The sequence below is a fragment of the Misgurnus anguillicaudatus genome, chromosome 19 (assembly GCF_027580225.2).
Source record: "Misgurnus anguillicaudatus chromosome 19, ASM2758022v2, whole genome shotgun sequence".
In the NCBI taxonomy this organism is placed as follows: domain Eukaryota; kingdom Metazoa; phylum Chordata; class Actinopteri; order Cypriniformes; family Cobitidae; genus Misgurnus; species Misgurnus anguillicaudatus.
The window spans coordinates 42,948,266-42,967,451 of NC_073355.2; the positions used below are offsets into that span (position 1 = coordinate 42,948,266).

Consider the following 19,186-nt stretch of genomic DNA (forward strand, 5'->3'; position numbering starts at 1 on the left):
TATGTTCCCTGTGTGTTTTGTGCGCATATTCATACTTGTTCGTTTTACATGCTTATGTATGCATAAATACTATATACAATGCATACTATATCCTCAATATCCTACAAAAATGACTGATTAAAAATAAGATTTTGTCTATAAAGACTTATCTTTTGTTATCATGAATGCATTTTCACTTTTAAAATAAACTTTAACGTCTTAGATTTTTAAAACTGTGCTGAGCATTTGGTTAGTGAGTGGCAATGAATTTTCTGCAAATTTGTATATTCCAAAAACAATATAAAGCTTATAAACATATACTTTCACACATTTTGGTTTTATTATCACCACAAGTTGCTGTGTGTGGTTGTTAAATAAAGTGTCTTGAGTTTATGCTTAAGTGGGCTCAGTGATATGTTAATAATGATATTATGGTGTTTTCTGGGTCAAAGAAGGAAAACTCACTGTTGTATGTCTCGAAAGAAACTAATGCATTTTGTGTTGTAGATTACCTAGATATTTCACTTAAAGGTGCAATGTGTAATTTTTAGAAGGATTTCTTGACAGAAATGCAAAATAACATACAAAACTATATTATCAGTGGTGTATAAAGACCTTTCATAATGACCAGTTATGTTTTTATTACCTTAGAATAAGACGTTTTTATCTACATACATGAGGGTCCCCTTACATGGAAGTCGCCATTTTGTGCCGCTATGTTTCTACAGAAGCCCAAACTTTTTTACTAAGTTGTCTCCGATGATGACACATGGTTGTCCTGTGGTGGCTACCGTAGCTTCTCTATATGTTTCAAAAACAAGAGGTGAGCAGTGGACTGAGCCGTTGGTTGTAATTTGCAACCTCACCACTAGATGCCACTAAAATTTACACACTGCACCTTTAAAAAAAAGAGACTATAAATTGAGGGTATGGGGGGCCTACAAAACCTCTCAGCCCCAGGGCCTCACATTAGGTTAAGGCGGCCCTGGTTACAATGCTTGCTATTATCCCATGTACAAACATGTCGTTTTGTAATATTTGTGAATATTTACCTGCTGTTGAGTCTGTAATTCCAATAATAATCATCAGAGTCACACAAATGAACTCCATCACTCCAAAACACAGCTTCCCAAAAATATGACAAAAATGTTTTTAGACAAGCACAAACATCTCTTTTATACATCCTTTATATTTATACATACAATTGCTTTCTCTTATAATAAAACTGAATAAAATGTAGCCCTACTGTAAATGACTAACAACTGGAGAAAAAGTACTGACCAATCAGTTCAAAAATAGCTTTATTTTTAATGAAAAGTAAATAACTTGACTAATATGACTAAATAATTATAATTACTGTATATAGGTGACACACAAATACACCCATGATTTACAGTAACATAAATAACAGGTTTTTTTAAGTTCTGACTTGCTGGAAATACAAGAGCAAAACACAAAGCATTGTGAAACGCCTTTCGCCTTTCTCATAAACAAGAAAAAAGAACCAGGAACTCAAATGGGAAACGGTTGGCTTCAATGCACAGACAGAAGCGATGGGCATGGCAAGTTTACGGAGCTGGATCATTTCCAGTAGAAATAAACCAATTTACATTTTCACTTCTGAAAATTAACATCTTAAATAAATAAATAAATGCGTCTTTATTTGAAACATAATCCAAACAACTGAAAGGGATGAAGTACCTGCACATCAAAACAGTGACACAAAAGGGAAAAACCCTGTGAGTTAAGAAGTGACGCCTAGGGGTACAGTTAGCGTCTTATAATAAAGCGGAATGCAAGGAATTCTTAAGCCTTGGAAATGATAATGCGGTAATTAAAAGCACATACATGACCTCTTACTAATGTAAAGTAATCTTTCTTACCTTTATCTCAACATTAAGTTTGTCCAAAGTCATCCAAAGCATCTGAATAAATTCTTTTGAAGAGTCTGTAAGGATAACGAACAGGAAAGTATAGTTTCACTTTCACATATGATCCTGTACATCTGCTCCCTCACAGCCCCACCCATCATTCTCACTGATAAACAGAAACCTGAATTTATTTTCTCTCTCTGTGTGGACTGAATTCTGTTGTGTTTCAGGTCTGGATGGTCATAATTTTACTGTTTTAGGGGTCAGTATGTTGTACAACTATTTAATAAAATAAGCAATGAGATTTTTGAGTGGCAGCCATTAAATACTGATTCTCTATCCTACAACACAATTGTCCTGACAGTACAGTAAATAAAATATATTTTATCAAACAAAGGACAAACTATTATTTCAATTCAAAACCAGGTAATAATATTATTGGATCACCTAAAAAATACATAAATGTCCATGTTGCATTTTACCTCAAATAAAGAAAAAAAAAAACATGAATTACATTTGTCATAAAGTTAATGAAGAATAACATAAAACCATTAGGATTTTGTGTGGTCTGACACTGACATTATTTAGCTTCAGTCTTTTTAAGACAGTGACTGTTTGCATTTTAGACAGACATCAAAACACAGTTTAAGTTGTGATGAATTCATCTTTAGACACTTCATGTGGAGCACAAAGATTTCCATTCTAGCCAACGCCCTGGGAGAGAGAGAGAGAGAGAGAGAGAGAGAGAGAGAGAGAGAGAGAGAGAGAGAGAGAGAGATCCCTGACTTCCCACCTGTTTAATAAAATAATGATCATATTACTACATAATAAAGTAAACTTTTTAACCGGATAGTTTACCAAAAAATGAAAATTCTGTCATAATTTTCTTGTTTTTGGGTATAAGCAGTTGACAGAGTGGGAGTGAAGTAAAGCTGCTGTATACAGTGAAGCCGGGGATTCATTTGTATATTCATAGACCTCACCTACTTTTACTAAAGGAAGCAAGGGTGTAGAGTTAGGCATGGAGATTCTTTCAAAGGAAAAACAAAATATTTTAATTTGGCATTTTGCTTGTCATAGACCTTTTCTTAAAGGGATATTTCCCCAAAAAATGAAAATTCTGTCTTCTTTTTCTCACTCTCATGTTGTTACAAACAGGTATACATTTCTTTTTTCTGTTGAACATGAAGGAAGATATTTTGAGGAATGTTTGTAACCAAAACAAGCATGAGTCCAATTCACTTTCATGGGAGAAAAAAAGAATACTATAATGGTTTAGTTACAAACATTCCTGAAAATATAAGCAAATATTTCGTATAGAACACCCAAAACACTGTAAGTTATTAGGGGTCAAGCCCAGAATGGGCGAGACCCCTATTGGGATTGTTAGTTTTCTTCTTCTTATTATTATTATTATTATTATTATTATCTATTATTCTTCTTCTTCCGCCATTGCGTCTATGGCAGCCCATAGAACCGTACGTAGGAAAGTTATGAAATTTGGCACACTCATAGAGGACATTCCAAATAGTCACCACACCAAATTTGGAGTGTCTATGTCAAACCCAATAGCGCCACCAACAGTCCAAATTTTCAGTTACATTTTTTGTTATAACTGCTGACCCGTACGTCATAGAAACGCAATTCTTGTTTCTTCTGATTCCTTGGCTCATGCCGATTCGATTGCACCATATGACGTAATTTCCGTTATGCTAATTATTTCGATATTTTGAATTGGTTGTAAAACCTACTTTTTCTAACTCGTCCTAGAGCTTTTGTCCAATTTGCTTAAAGAATGGGTGTGTAGCATCTATAGACACTCATGGCAAAAAGTTATGGAATTCGTGTTGATTCACCAATCCGTTACCGTATAACGCGTCAATGAATTTCACGTAGAGCGCGAAAAAACGGATTTGAGGCTGTATCTTCACCAAAGTTACACGTATTCATACGAAACTTGGTAGTTTTGATGGCAGTCACGACCTGAGGCTGCGTGCCCAGTTTCGTCACAGCGCCACCTAGTGTTCACGAGATTTGAAAAATGGCTATTTTTGCTTATAACTACTGCAAACTTGAGTCTAAAATTATAAAAGTGATATTGTTAGATTCCTTGAGGCATGGCGAGTCAAACGATACCAAAAGGTTTTCGGTCGGCCATTTTGGGGGTCGGCCATTTTGAATTTTAACTTTTTTTGTAGGAAAGTTATGAAATTTGGCACACTCAAAGAGGACATTCCAAATAGTCCCCACACCAAATTTGGAGTATCTATGTCAAACCCGATAGCGCCACCAACAGTCCAAATTTTCACTTACATTTTTGGTTATAACTGCTGACCCGTACGTCATAGAAATGCAATTCTTGTTTCTTCTGATTCCTTGGCTCATGCCAATTCGATTGCACCATATGACATCATTTCCGTCATGCTAATTATTTCGATATTTTGAATTGTTTGTAAAACCTACTTTTTCGAACTCGTCCTAGAGCTTTTGTCCAATTTGCCTAAAGAATGGGTGTGTAGCATCTAGAGACACTCGTGGCAAAAAGTTATGGAATTCATGACGATTTGCCAATCCGTTTCCGTACACCGCGTCAACGAATTTTACGCAGATTGGGAACAAACGGATTTGAGGCAGTATCTTCGCCAAAGTTAAACATATTCACATGAGATTTGGTAGTTTTGATGGCAGTCATGACCTGAGGGTGCGTGCACAGTTTCGGTACAGCGCCACCTAGTTTGAGCATGTTGATGAGCATGCCGCAATGGATTTGCGGCTATATCTTCGCAAAAGTTCTGCACATTGGCAGTGGTTCAGTGGTTCAGGGTTTAGTGGTGGTTGTCTACAAATCGGAAGGTTGGTGGTTCAAACCCCAGCTCCACCTGACCAAGTGGCAAGATGTCCATGAGTTAAATGTCATAACAGTCATTGATAAGTGATTTTTTTTTTGCTTATAACTACTGCAAAATTGAGTCTAAATTCATGAAAGCTATTGTTAGATTCCTTGAGGCATGCCGAGTCAAATGATATCAAAACGTTTTCTGTCTGCCATTTTCAATAACAAAGCATACCAACTTTTTCAAAACTCCTCCAACAGCGTTCGTTTGATTGGCTTGGATTTGGTACACACAATCTAGACTCTAGACAAAAAGTTTTTGTCAGTTGTTGTATAGCACATCAACAAATATAATGGCGAGCACGAAAATGGATTTGAGGCTATATCTTCGCAAAGGTTTTGCACATTGATGTGTGTATTGGCAGTGGTTCAGTGGTTAGTGTAGGTTGTCCACAAATCGGAAGGTTGGTGGTTCAAACCCCAGCTCCACCTGACCAAGTGATGAGCTGTCCATGAGTGAGACATCTAACCCCAAATGCTCCCGATGAGCTGGATGGCTCTTGTGTGGCTGACACTGTATGAATAGATGAATGTTTCACAACTTGTAAATGTCATGAACTGAGGCTGTATGGAATGTTTTGTTACAGCACCACCTAGTTCATCAGTGACATTTTTTGAAAGCCCTTGTAAACTTTTCAGTGCCCCCTACTGGTTAAGAGTTTTGAGGCTTTATCTCCACATCACTTTATCGTATGTACACCAAATTTGGATTTGTCATCACAATCATGACCTGAAGCACCATATTGTTTCGGTGCAGTGCCCCCAGTGGTCAAGTCATTTGAGGCTATATTTCAACATTGCTTAATCATATGTATATAAAATTTTGTGGGTGTCATCACAATCATGACCCAAGGCATCATCTATTGTTTCGGTGTAGTGCCACCTAGTGGTCAAGTCATTTGAGGCCATATCTCCACATTGCTTAATCATATGTACACAAAATTTGGTGGGTGTCATCACAATCATGACCTGATTCACCATCTATTGTTTCGGTGCAGTGCCTCCTAGTGGTCAAGTCATTTGAGGCTATATATCAACATTGCTTAATTGTATGTATATCAAATTTGGTGGGTGTCATCACAATCATGACCTGAGGCACCATCTGTTGTTTCGGTGCAGTGCCCCCTCGTGGTCAAGTCATTTGAGGCTGTATCTCAACATTGCTTAATCGTATGTATATCAAATTTGGTGGATGTCATCACAATCATGACCTGAGGAACCATCTATTGTTTCGATGCAGTGCCCCCTAGTGGTCAAGTCATTTGAGGCTATATCTCCACATTGCTTAATCGTATGTACACCAAATTTGGTGGGTGTCTTCACAATCGTGACCTGAGGCACCATCTATTGTTTTAGTGCAGTGCCCCCTAGTGGTCAAGTCATTTGAGGCTATATCTCAACATTGCTTAATCATATGTATATTAAATTTGGTGGGTGTCATCACAAACATGACCTGAGGCAAACCCCATTGTTTCTACACAGCACTCAAGATTTGAAAAATGGCTATATTTGCCTTAATCTACTGAAAACCTCTTAAATCTTAAATCATGACGGTCATCAACCAATACTTCATTCTGTGCCCTTTTTAGCTTGACCCCGGCATCGCTGCTTGCAGCTATATTTCTTAATAAAATCATCTGCCAAATTACTAAACATAAATTGCATTTATTTATTAGCCATACAAAGTAGAGTACATTTAAACAATAAAATTCATCAGTTGGTATTTTTACGTGCACCCATTATCTTCATTCAAAATTAATCTGATCTGTAGTTATATGTAAATAAATAAGCATTGCAATTCAAATATCTGTTTACATGCACATTAAATATATTCTGAACAAGAGCACAGTTTTATACATGTTATGCCACAGATTGTGACAGAAAACCATGACAGTGTGTAACCCTAACATGGCATCAGAGGAGAGTGAATGAACCCTAAAAATGTGAGTGTGATCCAGAAGTGTGGATCATCCTAAATAGTTAAAGTAAATAAAGCTTGAGGATAAAAAATATAATAAAGCATTTCTGAGGTAAATAAGCTGAATAGCTAATTTACAAAAGAAATCAATTCATAAAAAACACAGTGCAATTTGATATACCAGGTATGAACCTGAAATTGTATTTTAAATAAATAAATAAAATTATCCTATATATAGATTTATACTAGATTTACACTTGCTGAATATACCATAAAGAACCTTTAACATAAAAATAAATGTTACCCTTTGCATTTAACCCACCACAGTGAGCAGTGAACAACACACGCACTGCAAGTCGTGAACACAAAAACACCCAGAGCAGTGGGCAGCTATCCCAGTGCCCAGTGCTTAATAAATGTAACATAAAATAAACGTAAATGAATAATTTTCCTTGACATAATGCATTTGGTGCTTTTCAATACTCATGTTGATGCCTCCTCATATCCTTGTTCCTCTGTCCTTTAACCCATGACCCAGGCAATTGATAAAGCTCGATAAATCTATAAAATTCTTTAATTAAACCACAAAAAGGCGAGAAATAAGGAGTGAGGAGGCTTCCAGAGGAGTTATAAAAATTTGAAAGGAGTTGAAAATATAAATTCTTCTCCCTCTTCACACAATTCACTTTTTTGCCTAGCCACTACAAATCATCACATATGGTCAGCGGTGCATTTTTCCTTCCATATCCTAAACAAAAAAATGGATTAAGTTTCTCATTAAAAGTCTGACCAGTAAAAGAGTAGATATGATACATAGATCCCACATCATAAAAAGAGACTCGACCCTTCTCATAATTTACAAACACCCCGACCCTCTCAAGCTTCAAACTCAGAGACAGAGAAACATGTGGATCATCACAAGCCTTAAAATCACCATATCTCCTTCCCACAGTCCAGTATCCATTCTCAGGATTCAGATCAATTTTGTCCTTCCTGTTAATGGATTCTCTGGCCACACCCACATACCACTCAGGTAACCCCTTCACCTGCACCTCATAGTAAAATCTCTTTGATTTCATTGAACTTTGAAACATTCCCAGGACCGCGAGACGTGTATCAAACTTGTTATTTTGCTCTTCATCTTCATTCTCCTCTTCATTTGATTGTGTGATTCTAAATCTCACTCGTTTCCCATCATGAGACACAATGAGACATGGATGAGCTGAATCAGGATCCAGAGTCACATTCACTGTTAAAATATTGAGAATTGCTTTGAACATGTGCATGAAATATTTAAAGTAATGCTATTAAATTTACATTAAACTGAGGGGCAACAAGTAAGGAATAACAGATTCTTCCATTAATTAAATGGTCAGTGGCGTTGCCAGTCGATTTTACTGGGGCTTCAGCCCAGGGTATATTGAGCTCAGCCCGGGTAGCCAAAATTGTTATTTAACTTTTATATTTCGTGTTTTTATATGTGCATTCTATTCTTCGTAGCCTGTTAGAACAAGAAATCCTGAACACTAAACTCTGAGAAGCAGAACGGGCGGGGAGGGGCTGGGGTGGTTGGAGAGCGGAATTTTTAAACCCTTGTGCATCAATTAAAAAAAGTTATACATAGGTTCACAAGGGAAAAAAATGTCCATGTCCAAAAAGTGTCATAAAAATATTATAGATTAATATTTTTTTCCACTTTCACTGATGCCATTTTTTAACCAACATCAGCTCTAATCACAATGACCAAACATTAATTAATTTTCAGAATTTTAACCCTTCAAATGCTGGTTTGTTTACACAATGCCACTGTTGTTTTTTATGAAAAAAAACGACACCTCCTTTGCAGCGGTTGTAGTCTTGTGATTTCCAGTACAATATATTTTTTTTCATTCAAACTGTTCACACACGCACACACACACACACACACACACACACACGCACACACACACACGCAGGCACGTGCACACATAGACATAAAAGGGGGCTTGAGCACCTGCCCTTTTTATTCCTGGAGAGAAAGTGCCCTTTTTTTCACATCGCCAAATGAGATTTAAACTCTTACATAAAGAAAAATAACGCTATTTGTGGCACACAAACGGTTAACAGATGAGTCCCGCCTCCAAAATTCACATCGCCAATATGATTGGCTTTACCTTTCCTTAGTCCCGCCTCTCTGACTTACTTCGCTTTATGATTGGTTTGTCTACACTCGTGTGCATCATTCGCGCTTCAAGCGCCAAAGCTCAGCCTGAACGAGACGCGATCATGTGCATGATTATGTAGGCAGGCGACCGGTAAGTGTGTGAGCAAGAAAACATTCTTATATTAACAGTTTTATGCACAAAATATGGGACACGTTGTTACACATAACGATTCAGGGACATTAGTCCCTTTCACACATACAGTCTTTACTGGTAATTTACTGGTAAATTGCCATTAACATGTCATGTGTGAACAGAACCTTTCCGGTAAATCAGTGCTCCCAATTTACCAGTAAGACAGGTTGTAAGATTGCCAGTAATTTACCGGTAAGCGCTGTGTGTGAACAAAAATTATAGGATTACCGGCATTTAGAACGGACGACAGACCATGCTGACAGCTTCGGGCCAATCATAGCGTTTTAATACAGATGACGCGTTTACCCCCGCTGTGTTTACTGACGTTTCCACACACATATGCTGCTTGAAAGTTGAGCACACCTGAAGTTTACGTCCACATTTCTTCACCAAAGTTGTTTACAACAGCTTACCGCCGAATTGCCGACGTCCTTAGCACGCCCTCTGTGAAGCCTAAAGTGCAAACAGTACTGTTGTTAAAAACGCATTTTCGGTTTGACGTCGTCTCATTCAATGTTGTTTGGTCATGAGCAACTTCGCGACTGTTTACCACAGACGTGAAAACAACAAAATACGGACCGTGGTTATGAACGACGTGGATTGTTTACAAATACAACACTGAGCTCGCCGTGTGCTACAGGTAGCCTACTTCCGCTTTCTCAACGAATTTACTGGTATTTTGATACTGATGTGTGAATGATGTCTTACTGGTAAAATAACGGAATGCCACTGCGTGTGTGAACAGCACATTTTTGTATTTACTGGTAAATTCATTCTGGTAAATTCATGGTAATTTACCAGAATTACTGTGTGAAAGAGGCTATTGTTTTGCATGGCAATCCCATATTAACCTGAAGAGTTGCAAACTTGTAACAGTGTAGTGTATGTAGTTTAAACAGACAGCTCATAAAATAATAAAGCACAAACAATAAAATAATTGCTAACTGCAGTTGTAAGCTTTTTGTTTGCGTTTTTTGTAATGGCTGTTAAATAAGTATAATGTGTTATACTGGAGTGCTGGAGTATATTGAGAAGAAATCTGATGGTTCAGTATTTAACTTGCCCAGTCTGAATTTTCACTGACATCATAAAAAAGTTAAATATAAAATACAAATAAAATAGGCCTAATCTATATTTGATGTTTCTGACATGTGTAACCCTAATAAATATGAAACCTAAGATTAAAGGTGCCATAGGATGTGTTGTCATAATATGTTAAATTGTTCTTTGACAATTACATAGAAGGTATGTTGCTTTATTAAGTGCAAAAATTATCCAGAAACGTTTTTACATGTCCATTTACAACACTAGAATTTGTCTTTGAATTAAATGGTCTATTTTTGCCCTATTTGAAAGGGTCATGAATAATAATGTTGAGCTCTGCTCTGATTGCTCTGCTCTGAGGCTCATGCCAGAAGCTCACATTAGTAAACAGACCTTATATTTTGAGCCCTTATCAGACAAAAATACATTTTGAGTAACAACTAACAACTAATCAGCTAAACGCTAGCATATGATATAGCATTTATTGGCATGTAGTGCTAACTTAGCAGTCACAACTTTGTTTTTAGCATTTTAACAAATTTGTAATTAATGTGTAATTTAAAGTTTTCAAAACATGCACATTGTGTAATGGCTTCCTTTGCTGCTCTATAAACCTAGACTACTAAGGAGACCATGGTGTCTGTGTGAACTGATTATTTTGTAGACATCTTTTGAAAATTAAACAATTGCGTGAGTTTGAGGAAGATAAAATTAATTAACTTTTTTAATAAGTCAGAAGTCAGAATTGCGTTAATATATATACTTTTTGTTTAAAAAAAAAAAATATATATATATATATATATATATATACATAATTATGAGAAGTGCCCTTTATTTCACTTGAGCCCCTGCCCCTCAAAATGTCTGTGCACGTCCCTGCGCACACGCACACACACACACACACACACACACACACACACACACACACACACACACACACACACACACACGCACATTCTGGTTTCCATGTTTTGTGGGGACATTCCACAGACGTAATGTATTTTATACCATACAAACTGTATATTCTATTCCCCTTACCTACCCCATTCCCTAACCCCAACCATCACAGAAACCCTTCTACTACTTCACATTTTCAAGAAACATCATTCTGTTTGATTTATAATCTTGTTTTCTCATGGGCAGTAGCGGAGTGGCCATCGGGAGAGTCGGGACATTTCCCGGTGGGCCGGTAGTGTTTTGAGGCTGCGAGGGCCGGTCTGATACATTGCAAGTTATATAGCAACCCCGTCTGGCGGCCTGATGTGCGGCCGCTTCCCTCTGGTCAAACCGCCTCTTTGCTCAACACAGTAGACTATATAAAAGTGCTCAACCTGTTCGGCAGGTCCAACCATGTTTAGGATTTTTTTTAAATATAGGGGGATTATTGAACGGCCCCTCTCCAAATTGCATAGCTTGTCGGCCTTTGATGTGAAAAGCCGCGTCGCCGAATACCTGTTTATTTCAGTACATATGCGTTCGGATTGATTTATCAAGCGGAGACTATTTGATAGAAAGTGTGGATAAAGGATGTTTAAAATCTCTAGCCTGGTGGTCAGTACTTGAATGGATAAAATCAGCACATTTGCAAAGGTTTATCTCCATATGGCTATATAAATAAAATTTAGAAGGGTAACTTTGCAGTATCACATTTTATATTTCCTACTGTTAGATTTCTATTAGATTTCCATATTAATAGACGAGCGTATTCAACTGAAATATATAAATATCCTCACAACGTTATTATTTCTCAAAACTTTGACAAAAATTATTTTCAAATGAATATGTATTCTAGATGCACACATTATTCCGGATATGATTTGAATATTAGACGAGATAATATAACGGCAATGAACGTCTCATATGCCATTAAATATCCACATATAAATTAACATTACAGCATAATGAAATGAATGAAGCAGGATTGGCATGTAAATTGTATTATTATTAGCGGGGAAAAAAGCAATATTACTGAAATAATCTCTGAGGTAATGCGCCAAACACGTTAAAATAAATAAGCAAAAACCGTGGAAAAACATTATTATCTCTCAAAACTTTATATGACAAAAATTATATTTAAAGGAAATATTCTTACAGTTATTCAAAGAGGCACAAATTATTCCATATTACTCCCGTTTATGAGCACATTCATCTCTGGTCTCGTAATATGTTATGTAATAGCTGATTGACAGGTACGCAACTCCGTCTTTCAAACAGGTATAATTTTGTATAGTTACTCATTTAGGAAAATTCGCCATGTTTTAATGATTTTATTAATATGATGAAGATGTTTTTTTTTTGTTGGGCAAATTGATTACGATTTGTATTACCCTAGTTTTACTACAAATAGGCTACGAGACATTTTTTTTTACCACAGAGGCCGGTGGTATACGAAATTTCCTGGTAGATTTTTTGGTCCCACTCCGCCCCTGCTCATGGGGACATCAAAATGTCACAAGGTCACAAAAATACTGGTATTCCTATCTTTGTGGGGACAATTGGTCACCACAACGTGATAATTACCAGGTACACACACACACACACAAACACACACACATAAAATTTTTAGTACACACATACAAACCACACTCTGACATCCATACCAACACACCCACACAATTATAGCTTCATAATATATCTAATTGGCTCTATAACATGCATAAGCAGAAAACAACAATAAAGCGATAATTTGCTTTATATGCCAAACCTAAAAAAATAGCACCATCTGGTAAAAAATTGTAAAAATTTAAATTTTGAAGCCTTGCCAACAGAATGAAAGCCTGTTAACAAAGATTGCATCATTTTATAGTTGAATGGCACCGGGATTAAAAATTGCAGTTTTAATGGGTTTCAATGGGGACATTTTTGTCCAAAAGGTCCTGAGAGGAAGTATTTTGTGTACCTAGTAGAAAATAGATTTTTTAAAGGAAATTAATGTGAAATATTAAAATTCCAATAAAAATGCACACCTGTGGCAAGTTTTATGCAGTTAGCATTAACGCAGGCAAAGTTATCAAAAAACAAAACTGAAAAAGACAAAAATGTCCTCAAGATGCACAAGGGTTAATTGTAGTCAGTAAGTGTACATTCATGCAATCTTAGTATGATTTTGTACAGGTTGAGAATGTACACATACAATGTGGTTTCATAGATTTGTTATTTGAGAATGGCCTTCTTGTACGAAGAATTTTTGCCATACCCTAGGTTTTCGTGAAAGGCAAAGGGTAAGAATTCATGTTTGCAAACTGAAATATAAGATTAGGACTACATATATAAACCTGGGCTACAAACAGAGGAGGAGGAGCCAGCAGCAGGAGCAGATAGGCCTATGTCAGGATCAGGCATGGACATTAGTAACCATTATTCAGAGCCAACTTTAATTTGTGCTTGAGAAAGTTAATCAATGAAGCACTTTCATATTTAAATGCATCAGGAATATTAGGATAAGGAGCATTCGGATATTTATTTTGGTGTAATTTATTTACAATATTTATAAGGTTATTCCATGCCAACTCACTCAGTTTTTCAGAAAGTTTCAGAGTTGATGTTATGGATTAAAAAAAAAATCATGTCCATACACCTGTGTCTGTGATCTGTTCTGTCGGATGTCAGAGCTGTACCCCAAACAGTTTTTATTCATAAAATTATGAAATATAATGTCTAATTTAGTCTGTTGTCTAATTCCAGTCTAATGTAGTCTGTTGTCTACTATAATAACACCTTTTACTGTATATAAATATATATAAAAAAAATCCTCAGCTAATCTTTAAATTTACATCAGGTCCAGCCGGGCTAAGCCCAGGTTGTCCTTAAAGTCTAGAAACGCCCCTGTAAATGGTTAATAATGATACTAGGATTAATAAAGTTTTTTTTTGTGATTTATTTGAGAAGCCACACATAATTACATAAAGTTATTTCTAATAGCTTCACATCTATAGTAAATATACAAAAATAATGATGTCTTACCTTCATATTTTCTCAATAGTGTGATCTCTAAAAAAGACACGACAACGTTATATAAACTTATTTAAAATTTCAAGAATTTAATAATATTTCAATCCTTTTAGACATACATATTAACAAAATTAATATTCGAAAAAAGTCGAATGAGCCATATAACCAATTCACCATTTTGTGTGCTCCTCTTCTGATTCTGTAGAAGTTGATACAAAACTAAAGAATATTCAGAAATAAGACAAAAGAAAAGCACTTAATTATTACACTAAGTAGCAGCTACTCCATAAAATATTACTCTAGACATACAGATGCCTCTTTGAAACAACAAGGCATAATGTGGCAAAAAAAACAACATGTAACAATCTCCTATATTTTATGTTAACATACGTTACCTCTCTTTCTATAAACAAGCAGAGTGATCAGCATCCCAGCCATCACAATGATCAAAACTCCACATGAAATCACCACCATTAATGTCCTCCAAGAGTTAAACATTTTAGCTGTAAAACAAAACAAAAGTTGTGAAATTAGCAAAATAAGCACTTTGAGTACAGTCAAAGATTTATTATATGTTATAAAATATCACTACAATAAGACTAATGCAATGAACGATTTTTGTTTACATAATGCATGTATATAATTTATACCCTGTCAAGATTTATCAAAAAAAGCAAAGAGAAATAAATGTCTAAATTGATGAGACAAATAATATGCTCTATCACCTGTGAAAGAAATAAAGTCAATATCAGTATCTGTACTCACTTGAGATAATAATCTCCGTCTGCAGCATGAGCTTTGTCAATTTGATTTTACAGTAATACTTGCTGTCACTGTTTTGCACGGTAATCGTGTGTTTTACACTGTATCCATCTGTGTCTTTATGTGTGTCTGAAGTTTCAGATGTCAAAGTGACTCCTTCACTGTCCAGCCACACAAGTTCAGGTTCAGGGTACCAACCTCTGGATTCACACTGCAGATGGACTCCTCCAAAATGATCAAATCCATCTATAGTGATGAGTGGACGACTTCCTAAAGCTACAAAGATCAATTAATTACAACACCTTTTTTAAAGATTTCCCTTATTGAATAAAGTGCTGTGTGTCTACTAAAATGTTTAGACAGCTGTGCACTTTGGAGGTACAGCATATTTTCATCTGATTATTCACAGCTGAATATTCACAGGTATTTGTTTTATCTACACATACAGTTTTTTATTGTGGTAGCTGGTACAAACATACTAAGACCAACAATATTCTCATGTATTGTTATCTCCCTACTTGATGGCCATATTTGCAACATGTCTAGTCAGCTACCGGCTTTACTGATTAAGTACGCATGAGAATCCCCAGATATATCGCCCAGCCCTAGTCCCATTGTAACCACAGAAACACAAAACAACACAATTTTTGTTGGTAAACTATTCCCTACTGCCTTAATCTCAAAAGGTGTTAAACATTTTTTCTGTTTTTTTTTGGGGGGGGGGGGTTGGAGTAGCTGAAGCAACCTGGAAAAGTATTTTGAACACCTTTTGAGATCAATACAGGGCCCCTTCACCAATCATTAATTTTTATCAGTTAATGATCGACTTTTTTTTACGGGATGTCCTTTGCAAGAGCGGTCATACTGATCATACCATTGTGTTTATATCTATAATCTTTGCTTTTAGCCAAAATTAAACTTTTTTTAGTTTAGCAGACAGAAAAAAACAGCAACTAAAACATCTGAAAAAAATATTATTTACTTTAGTGGACACACAGTTTGACATCATACAAGCATCAAATGTCATAGCACAGGTTTATACATATAGTTTATATACATAATGCATAATTACTACATTTCCATTTTACATTTCAAGATACCCTATTTAATATGGATAATTTTATTATTATTTTTTTGTAGTAAAAACAATGGTTTAACAAATGTCAATCAATGTGGCAAAACACTTTTACAGGGATTCTCTGATCAATCTGACACGTATTGGTATCTGCCAATAATCCTAATTAACCAATACTTTGTCGGTGCTCACTAAATTTGGGCCAACTACTTTACTTATTTATAAATATAACTTTCTATTTATTTTGTCTTCAGTCACATACTGGACAATGTTTACTTACACCTTATGTGCTGCAGTTATGTTTTGGATAATTTGGATTGATTGTGTTTTGCATAAGCCCCATTTATAAAAGGCATTACATTCCACAATGTAGAATAAATATTTGCTGGGCTTATTTATTTAATTTTAATTTACAAAATCATTGGTAAGTAATATAACAAAAAAGTGATATTATAGAAAAAAATAACATTGACAGTCATCAGAGAGTCCATTAGTTACATAAAGCTTGATAGATTAGGATCAACAGATCATGACAAGAAATCTGTATCAGCTGCCAAAATCCTGATATGAATATTTTAAAAACAATTCATAATTTTGTAAGGGTTGGTCTGCTCACCTTCAACTCTGAGATCAACAGTGATGTCATCACTCCTGGATTTGGACTGAATAAAACACTTATAAAGTCCTTCATCAGAGATCTTAACTCTTGAGAGTTTAATTGATGTGTTTCCTTTCTGTAGTTCATCTTTAAACACTTCAGTTCTTCCTCTGTACGACTGAAGCTGATTTGTGTTTTTATCTTTATGATCTTCGTAGAGATGAACTACTGAGTATTTTTGATCAAGTCTAAACCACTCGACTCTCATGTTTACAGCACTGATGTTGGGTTTGAGAGAACAGGGCAGAATAAAATCTTCACCAGATACAATGAAGAGAGGAGCTGCAGGTCCAACAACAGCAAACTGATCTGTAAGAGACAGAAAAAGAATTTGCATACATGCACTTCAGGATGTTGATAATGTAAAATTAATCGTCATCATATATCTGTCTTCAGTTATTTGACCTGATGTTGATTAACAACGGTAAACAGTTACTACATTAAAAAAGGTATAAAAGTTAAAATTAACATTAATGACACCACCATTCATTTCTTCTGTCATATCATGACAACACTAGGTCAAGAACATAATGACTTATTGTTTGGTCTGTGTAACAAAAATCTATCATTCAATAATCATTTGGTCATTTTGTAACTTATCAGCTCCTTGTCACTGTTTACATGAAAACAATCATCATGTAAAGACTCTGAAAAAGTGAAAGTTGGATAGCCTAATACTTCAATTGGTAACACACAAAACTGATTTTTTTCACTTTAAGTGAAACATTTAAGTTGACAAAACTTTTTTAAGTGTTACAAATTAATGTAATTTGTTTAAGTAGATCCAACTTTCTCTTTTTACAGTGTGTTCTGCTGTTATCTAACACTGTTTTACACCATTCACCTGTTTATAATATGTGAATATTTGTTACCTGCTCTTGAATCTGTAATGTGACTAATAATAAGTAGGGTCACATAAATTAACTTCATCACTCCAACAATCAACTGCTGAAAACAACAAATATGAAAAGGTTAACAAAAACTTTTTAGGACAGATTTGACCAGATTCTCTCTCTCATAAACTCGAAATACAGTTTTGTGATATACAGGTTGAAATAAAATACTGGCATTTAAGTCAAAATAAGTAATTTAGTAGGTCAACAGTTGTAAATCACACATACAGTAGCAATAACATGCTAAAAAGTTTTGACTCTTTGAGCAGACGAGAGCACCCAAGTTCTTTGGAGGATTTTTTTATATCATTTGTAATAATTAAACTTTCTCAGAGGTACTAAAACACACATTTATGAACAGAATTGCCTAGCTGCATCACTTCTTTAAGCAACACTAACAAAAAGAGGAATACAGCTAGAAACCGATGATTCTCTTATCATTCTTTACTTTGAGTACATAGTGAAAATACCTGACCCGAATACTATTAAACTTACACTTGTCCAGGTAAATTATTTCAGGACTTACCTTCAGCTTAACAGTAAGATTTATCTCTGTTTATGAGAGTTTAGAGGATCGCACACAGGAACAGTTTTACTTTCATTTTACATTTTCAACAACACACCTGAAGTGCTCACATGACTCCTCCCATCATTCTCACTGATAAACAGGAAGCTGAAAACTTTCACTGTGTCAATTTTTTATAGGTTTTTAACTGGAATTTGTGAAATGTCAGGCAATTTTCAAATAGGCAAGTCCTACTTTCACTGATTAAGGCCTTATGATGTATGGCTATGAAATTAAATAATAAAAAAAAAATGGGGGGCAAAATAAACATGAATTACATTTGGCATAAAATAGTAACTGTAAACAATCTGGAGTAGTTCGGATGACAGGTATAACCGTAGCAAAAGTTTTTAGAATGGACACCTTCAACAGTTTCTTTAAATGACAAGTATTTATAAAATAACAGACCTGCCAACCTTGGAATTTTTTTTTGAGTAGCAACTTACCGCAGCGGCGCGGCGCGAGGTCAGGCACATTTGCTGATCAGTAGTGATTGAGTTCACATGCTTACTTATGACTTATTACTACAACTTATTACTAAGCAAATTGTTCCCACTCACCACCATATCTAGTCTTTCAACATACAAGTAGGCTATGAAGAACTCATTTAATGAAAAGGCAACCTCCAAAAATATGCCTATTAAACAATATGCTTATGGCATATATCTTAAATACATGGGACATTATAAATAACAAAGAATCAACAAATAGCATGCTATGTCCTTGCTTTATATTCCAGCAGGCACGTTGACATGAACCTCTAACGGGGCACAGCAGGCCTACCACTACTTTTTCTTTAACATTCCTAACATGAACAGTATTAATATGTTTTAATGCATAAATGCCATGTTAGCAAATGTGCATTCTACAGTACTGATGATAATGAGTCTTTTACACAAATTTACAATAACATTACTAAGCTGCTAATACAATAAAAAACATAAGTGGATGAACCTTTTGTGTAGTTTATCAGCATAGTGTTTAAACCTGCAGAAAAAACAGCAAAAACCAGCATGATGCCCATGCTGGTTTAGCTGGTGGACACCAGTATACAGCACCAACACAACATGGTCTTGGTGGTGCTGGTAGGCTGATGTTTAACACCAGCTATAACAGCACCTAATCATCTTGAGATTTATGCTGGTCAATGCTGGTCACCAGCAAACCAGCAACAAAACACAACATATGCTGGTCTTGCTGGTATACTGCTTTTTTTTCAGCAGTGATGCCAACTGTTTATG

General features: G+C 35.6%; 3 protein-coding genes across 3 annotated transcripts in view; all 3 read right to left on the reverse strand.

The window, feature by feature from the left end:
• Window positions 1-1,102, reverse strand: part of LOC141350857 (butyrophilin subfamily 3 member A3-like) — a 28,168-nt gene extending 27,066 nt beyond the window's left edge. Inside the window, exon 1 of the mRNA XM_073856693.1 lies at window positions 1,032-1,102. Within this exon, the coding sequence (XP_073712794.1) occupies window positions 1,032-1,089 (58 nt within the window). The 5' untranslated portion in view covers window positions 1,090-1,102. The remainder of the gene's footprint in view (window positions 1-1,031) is intronic.
• Window positions 1-19,186, reverse strand: part of LOC141351161 (uncharacterized) — a 510,144-nt gene that overhangs the window by 295,358 nt on the left and 195,600 nt on the right. The window lies entirely within an intron of this gene.
• LOC129421520 (butyrophilin subfamily 1 member A1-like) lies at window positions 6,425-17,556 on the reverse strand. The gene is made up of 7 exons (XM_073857703.1): window positions 17,360-17,556; window positions 16,446-16,796; window positions 14,758-15,030; window positions 14,388-14,495; window positions 14,167-14,211; window positions 14,005-14,031; window positions 6,425-7,910 (listed from the first exon to the last, which is right to left on the reverse strand). The coding sequence occupies exons 1-7, from the start codon at window positions 17,415-17,417 to the stop codon at window positions 7,363-7,365; spliced, it is 1,410 nt and encodes a 469-aa protein (XP_073713804.1). The 5' UTR covers window positions 17,418-17,556; the 3' UTR covers window positions 6,425-7,362.